Consider the following 7668-nt stretch of genomic DNA (forward strand, 5'->3'; position numbering starts at 1 on the left):
TCCAGATCTTGCCCATGATCTATTTGAGGGCATAATACCTGTGGAGCTAGCATATTGTTTTTCTCTTTTGATTTCTAAGAAGTATTTCAGTTTAGAAAAACTTAACAATTTGATCCAAACATTCGAGTATAAATGGGCAGATAAAACAAATAAGCCTCACACAATACCACAGACTTTCTCAGTTAAAAAAAGCATTGATGGAAACGCACACGAGAATTGGGCTCTGCTTCGATTGTTGCCTCTAATCATTGGCCCACTTGTGCCGGAGGATGAACCTACATGGCATGTTGTTTTGGATCTGAAAGACATTGTGGAGCTTGTTGTAGCCCCTGTCCACACTGCTGAGTCAATATCTTACCTTGAGTGCAAAATTGATGAACATCGCCAAAGATACCAAGAGCTTTTTCCCAACAACAACAATCTCCTCCCTAAACATCATTTTTTGGAGCACTATCCTGTTCTGATTCGCCTTTTTGGCCCACTTGTCCATACATGGACATTAAGATTTGAGGCAAAACATAGTGTCTTCAAACAGATTGCTCGTCATACCAACTGTTTTAAAAACATACCTCTCACACTTGCCAAAAAACATCAGCTTGTGATTGCCTCTGACTTGCACTCTCTTGACCTTAAGACACCTTTGGTGGTAAAAAGTGTCTCATCAGTACCAGTAGATGTTTTGCAAAGTGACATTGCAGCTGCTATTAATCAAAGATTGCCAGATGAGAACAATGTCCACATTACAAACTGTGTTTCATACAATGGTATGAATTACAACAAGGGGATGATTCTTGTCCATGGGCAATTATTTGGTCTGCCAGAGTTAGCTGAAATTCTGCAGATTTGTATTTTGCAAGGCCAGGTACATTTTATTGTGAAAAAGTTGTCCAGTTGGTATAGAGAGCATTTTAGAGCATTTGAACTGGACACATCACATGTAAAAGAGGTGTCTCTGATTGAGTATGGGGAACTACTTGATGACTACCCGTTAGCTGCCTATTCAGTGGGAGGCCTGCGTCTGGTTTCTCTGAAGAGGCACGTTAACTTGCATGGAAAACGGGAGTAATAAGGAAGTTTGTAAGTATTTTCCCCCACAATTAATCCAATCATGTACCCATCACGCATAAACTTAATTATTGTAATGTTGTCTTGTTGTTGTGGGCTCCTAATGTTATGATTTTGATCTTGGTATTTTTATTGTGCTGTTTTAATGCTGTGAAATTGTGTTGTGTTTTACAGTTGTAAAATCTTGTGTTAGTGTTTGAATACTATAGTGAATACTACAGTGTTCGACAAAGATTTTAGTCTTTCTTCTGCTAATGCAGGAACATAGGAACATATTAAATTAGAGCCTACTCTGGTACTTTACTACCTTTATTGTGAGCTACGCGTTTCACCCATTGCTTCCAAGCAAGAAGCAATGGGTGAGACGCGTTGCTCACAATAAAGGTAGTAAAGTCAGATCAGTGTGCGGTAGTGTGTTTTTTTACTTTTCATAGACTCATCCTGCTATCTACCAGCACTTTATTGTTGTTGCTGTGCTCGGGGAATTTCTTGTTCCCTACTCTTGTACTTTTAAGGACCTGTGAATTGTACCTATCAAATTTACATTACAAGGCAACATTTGTCATAAAAGTGACATTCTTTATTGTTGCATATTCAACCTTTTTTTATGTGTGTTCAGATCTCCACAATGAGCCGTCTTATGAGACTGAGGATCATTCTGGGTGAAGATGATGCCAGAAAGCTAATCCTACCAGAAGGGTTACCAAGCTCCATGGAACAATTGTACCAGACTATAAAGACTAGTTTTGGATTAGAGCAAGATTTTCGCCTTCAATATCAAGATTTTGATTTTGGAAAGGAGTTCATAAATCTGTCTGTGATCTCTGAAATTGAAGACAAAGCGACCTTAAAGGTGGTCTACTTGCAAAGTTCTTCAGAAGATCACTCAATGACACGTCAACCTCTAGCAGTCCAGAGCCTTACTGATTCCTCATCAGTTGACACGGATAATACAGAGTCTGCTTCATCATCAGGGCCATCGCCATCTACACGACTGTGCATGTGGCCAAGTGTCTTTACAGTCCCTCCATTCAACTATGAGTCTGAACTGCAACTGGAAACGGCCAGTGCTGAATGCAATGCAAGTGGAACTTATTTGAGCCCACCACCAAAGCTGAAATCTCATATTCTGGAACGACTGTCTGAAGAAATTCTTAAATTCAAAGCCTATCCAACTGACAACGATCTTAATGATGTTGCAGAAGCACTTGTAAAAAAGCACCCTTGTCTGAGGGAGCAAGGGTCCTTCAATGGCTGTTATGGGTGGAAGATCAGCCTTAAATACAAAATGGCCAACCTCCGGTCCAAACTGAGAGGCCTAGGATGCTCTGAAGTGATGATAAATTCACTAAAGAACAAGAACCAAGACATGGAAAGAGTCGTACTGCTTTCAGAAATAAAGAAGAGGAACAATGAGCATATTGCGAAGTTGAAAATGGAGAAGACTTTCTCATACAGGAGGCAAGAAATCCTTAAAGGAGAGCCTTTGATTGCAGACGTCAAAAGCAGATGGCCAGCTCTGTTCACTGCGATAGAGGTGATTGTCCTGTGTGCTTTTTTTTTTATCTCTTCACTGATAGTAATTGCTGTGGTGTACTGACGGGGTTAGTAACGTGCATTAATGATTTACAGATTGATAGGGAGTTCCATCGCATATCAACTTTACCTCTACTTTCTACATTCTATGCTGCTCTCGACCAGTACACTCCGTGCCTGATGGAGATATTTCGATGCAAAGGTGGAGCAGCTGGAAGAAAAATAAGAAATGTCATGTTGGAGATTTCCAAGGTTTGTGGTGTTCGGGTCATTTTGACCCGGAGAGAATTTTCTTTTACTCAAAAATACTAGTTAATGTTATCGCTTTGGACTGAAACTTAGTGACTCTATTCACAGATGGTATAACTACTTCTCAAATGTTTTTTGACAATTTTCATACTTTTTTAGGGGGGGGTTTTGTCACCTTGTTACACTTGTGATCTTCCCGGTCAAAAATGACCAGACTATAAAAAATAGCTTAAATCACTCGTTATGGAATATTATCACCCAATATTGGATTCAATCTTTTTGTCCACTTGTTCTCTTTCAATTAGGACTGGTTTTTTATTTCTATTTGCATCTGATTAATTGTAGGCCTCATTTATTTGAGAGTAGGTATCTCAATTTTTGAGTAAAAAAAAACATTATTTTTGAATAATTTTGGAAAAATAAAATAAAATCTGAAGAAAATGGGCATATAAAATAAAAGTTTTTCAAAACAAAATTCCTGGTGAAAAATTTAAGTAGACTAGTGTGATCAACAGTGCCAATTTTCTTCAGATTTTATTTAATATTTCCAAAATTATTCAAAAAAATATTGTTTTTTTCTCTCAAAAAATTAGATCCCTACTGTCAAATAAATGAGGCCTAAAAAAAAAGAATTGTTCAATTGACTTTCCTTTTTTCCCTCAGGATGACACAATTCATACGAGACGTGCATGTGTCCTCAAGTCCTTGTGCATCTACTTGAACGAAGACCACGAGAAACTTGTGAAGGATTATATGGTGAGTTACGTATGTTTGGCAAAGAAGCTGTAAACCAGTTGAAAAGAGCACATATTTACTTGCTTGTGGGGATGAAACGATGCATCGTGAATTGGATAAAAGTCTTTTTAAATGTGTTTACTACTGATTAAGATTACTACTGGTTGAAATAAAAAATAAATAAATCTCTATGTGACAGCCTAGGGCTTGACTCTAACGTTAGTTAACATACAGCAGGTAACCTTAGCTTGCTTAAAGCGGTTAAATGCTGACAACTAAATGGCCTATCATGTGGCTGCATTTCACTGGAAAGAATTCCTTGCCAGGGGAATAAATGGGTAAGAATATACTGTATAAGGGTAATACTGTGTAAGGGGCCTTTAACAAATCGCGTCCAACTCGCATCTAAAAATGCATGGAAGGCGCGGCCACACCGCTATCTCTTCTTTCCACAAGCGTTTGCGTCTGTCGTTGCTATGCAACCATGACCTGCGTGAGCTTGCGGAATTCTGAAAAGTCGAGATGTTCTCATCTCGTCGCGGCATGGCGGGCGTGGAAAAATGTGCTTCCATTTTGCGCGCAAAAAACACGATGTGAATGTAAGTGACAGTGTCACTAAGTCGTGCCGAAAAATGTTGGCCACATCGAGAGGAAACTAATCTCCAGTCATCTGGAACGCAATCTCAGGGAGCTATATGAAGACTTCAAAAAGTGTAAGCCCAAATCTAGAAACTTTGCTGCCGTACCATGAGTCCAGCAGGCATAATGATATGACGCAGCGCCTGCCGCCTGATAATAGGCTACCGAGCTGGGGACTATTATCAGGCGCTGCGTCATGGTACGGCAGCAAAGTTTCTTGATTATCACGCAGGAATGAGAGTATAGTTCCTAGCCATATCCACCTAGAAAAATCGCAACTTTTCATTTTCCGTCTGTCTTAGTACACAATGTAACTACAGAAGAGTCAAGTTTTAAATAGGAAAAATATCGAAACTCTTTGTTAAATTTTTTTTTTTGAGAGAGAGATGCTAATGGGCATGTCCGGTTCAATTCATTATGCTAAGCTATGCTAAAAGTGGTATTTCCAAAAAAAGTGGAGTATCCCTTTAACTCTTTATGGAAAAACTGAGATATTCTTCTGAAGATCAGAAGAATACCTATTAGCCTACCTGTTTATTTTTAGTATGATCATTACATATATAAATGATAAAATAAAATAAAAACTTAATAAAAATAGCAAGTGTATGTAAAAAATGTAATATCGCAAGAAATATCGTTATCGCAATACTCAACAACAATATTGCATATTTTCCCAGTATCGTGCAGCCCTAATCTAAAGAGACAGGATTTATTTTTATCTAATGTAAAATACTGTTTCAGTTGCACTTTTGGTAAGAGTACACATCTCTCTTTTTTGCACAATTTATCTAAATATTTAAGTCTTTTTTTTTTTTTGAAAATTGTGAGAAAATTGTATTGTGAACTTTAAATCTTGAGTCGAGCGTTTCGTTACATCCCTACTTGGTATGATAAATTCAGAGAAGGTGCAGTGTGGAAAATGAATTTTCAGAAATTACTTGGTATAAACTAACTATAATTAAGTGTTTTAATTAACGTGTATGTATGTATATGTAAATGTATATACACATGAAATGAAATGAATAAGAATGACTTTATATTCAAGCACTCATAAAATATTTAACCTAAAACATCCCACAGGACACAGACCTCGAGGCCAGAGCTTCCATGGAGCAAACTGTGATGGGAGTGTATGTCATTCAAAAGGAGGGCGCATGTGCTGGAGATGACCCAGAGGACATCGGTGTCCTGGTCGAAGGTGTTGAGGTCCTCGGCGAGTTACGAAACATTGGGGATGCCTGTGCTTTGTTATTTGGACTAATATACTGTCTGAACCTGAGCTACCCACCAGACCTCAAATGCACTTTTGAAGTGATGCAGAAGATTCTCATGAATCTGGATGGCCAGAGGTTATCATCCAAGGCACAGTTCCTAAAAAACAAGCTCATGAAGTAAATTTGCTCATAGACTTCTAGTATGCAGTTTTTTTTTTATTTTTGCCTCCTAGTTTTCACAAGAACTTTAAAGTTTGCTCAATGGACACAGACTGTAAAAAGGTGAGTTGCTTCACTAGACCTCAAATGCACTTTTGAAGTGAGGCAGAAGATTCTCTTGAATGTACGTGGGCAGAGATTGTCTAAAGCACAATTACCAAAAACAAGGTCATGGAACAAATTTAGCTTAAAGTAGAGGTCTACAAGGGAGATTTTTTTTTTTTTTTTTTTTTTTGTTAATTTTTGCTTTGCTTTCAAAAGGACTTTTAGTTTGCTCAGTGTATGCGGACTGTAAAAACTTGACAGTCATTCACAAATACTGAGATTGTATAATGTTTACTAGTGTTGGATTGTTTAAGGATGTTTACTAGTGTTAAATGTTTTGATAGTTTTACATTCTTCAAACTTTTAACATAAAACCCCACCAATTTTAAAAGTTAAAAAAAGACATTTTAACAGGTTTAAGATATTTGATACTAATGTGAAAGCACGTGTTTGATGCAAAAGTGGAGCAGCTGGAAGAAAAATAAGAAATGTCATGGTGGAGATTTCCAAAGTTTGAATTAAAATGTGTTGATTTATGCTTATACCATGTTTTTATATAGTATAATGTTCTTTACAAGTGGCAAAACAACAGTGAGGAGTACTAAAATATATATGGTATATTTTTTGGTAGGAATCAAAAGGCACCATATGTTGCACTTGTGTTTGTACTTTTGTTGCCCCAGATGAAACTCTTATGTTCAGAGGTGTTCTGATACCATTTTTTCTTTATATTCTAATACCCAAACCGTCATTGCTGTATGTGGCACAGGTTTAACTTGTAATACAAACAATGAATGCCTAACCTTTTATAAAGTTTGACAAATGAGTGTAACAGGACTTTTTTTTTTTTTTTTTTTTTATCTACTTAGTAGATTTTTTTTTCTTTGCTAAATTACATGGTATTGGATCTGTGCATAAATTCCAGTACTTACCGATACCAGCTTTTAGGCAGTATCGGAGGCCATTCCAGTGGTATCAGCGAACATCTCATTGTTATCTGGTAAATTGTTTCCAGTTAGTAGCCAATTGCTACAATTCAGTTATATGTAATGCAGGCAAAATGTTGCATGAATAAAAATGTAAAATGGATTTGCATGTTGTCTTTTTGTATGCTTGTTTTGTTATACATTTTACATTTTAATTTTGTTCAACTGAAGTGTTTGACCAATGTAGAATACACTCAAAGTAATCTCACTAAATTAACTAAGAATGAACATGTAACTCAAAAAAGATGCAAATGAGTTAAATGGAAATAATAATATCATGTTTAACCAACACATCCATTTTGTGTTCAAATAACATGATAAAGGTTGGTTGTCTTAACTTGGTTTGTTTAGATGGAATATAGGTGGCATGATTAAATCATGTTCATCCAATGAATTATTTTTTTGAGTGTAGGGGACCAAATCTCCAAAATCGCCATCAGGAGTAACATAAACACCTGAGGTCCCAAAAACAATAATCTCATTTAAATGCAAAACATTTAAGGAAAACCAGGACTTAATATTAGACAAGCATGCTGATAATGAGCTTAAGCCCTTTTCGTAATTTTTCTTTATTAGGGCCAAATACATTTGGGTGTCATCAGCGTAAAAAATTGAATGACACCCCATGTTTATGGAGGGGCATATACAAGGAGCATATACAACGAGAACAGAGCAGGGGCCAGAATGGAGCCCTGAGGGACTCCATAATCCAAAACAGAAACAGAAGAAGAAAACCCGTCTAGACAAACAGAAAACGTTCTTGCATTCAGATAGGACTTAAACCAACCTAGAGTGCAACCTTCAATACCCACACATTGTTCAAGTTGTGAGATAAGAATTGTGTGGTCCACAGTATCAAAGGCAGCACTTAAATCTAAGACTAAGAGTATCACAGAATCTCCTGAGTCAACAGACAATAAAATATCATAACAACTTTTAATAAAGCTGACTCAGTACTGTGATATTTTCTAAACCCACTA

The 7668-nt window shown here is 36.9% G+C and overlaps 1 protein-coding gene across 1 annotated transcript; it reads left to right on the top strand.

The window, feature by feature from the left end:
* Positions 1–2778: 2778 nt before the first annotated feature.
* On the top strand, positions 2779–6378 carry LOC311292515 (uncharacterized protein). Its single transcript, XM_084412229.1, has 3 exons — positions 2779–2853; positions 3514–3606; positions 5305–6378. Exons 1-3 carry the CDS (start codon positions 2782–2784, stop codon positions 5617–5619), a joined length of 480 nt encoding a protein of 159 aa, XP_084268355.1. The 5' UTR covers positions 2779–2781; the 3' UTR covers positions 5620–6378.
* Positions 6379–7668: the final 1290 nt, after the last annotated feature.

The sequence above is a fragment of the Rutilus rutilus genome (assembly GCF_951802725.1).
Source record: "Rutilus rutilus genome assembly, chromosome: 6".
In the NCBI taxonomy this organism is placed as follows: Eukaryota; Metazoa; Chordata; class Actinopteri; order Cypriniformes; family Leuciscidae; genus Rutilus; species Rutilus rutilus.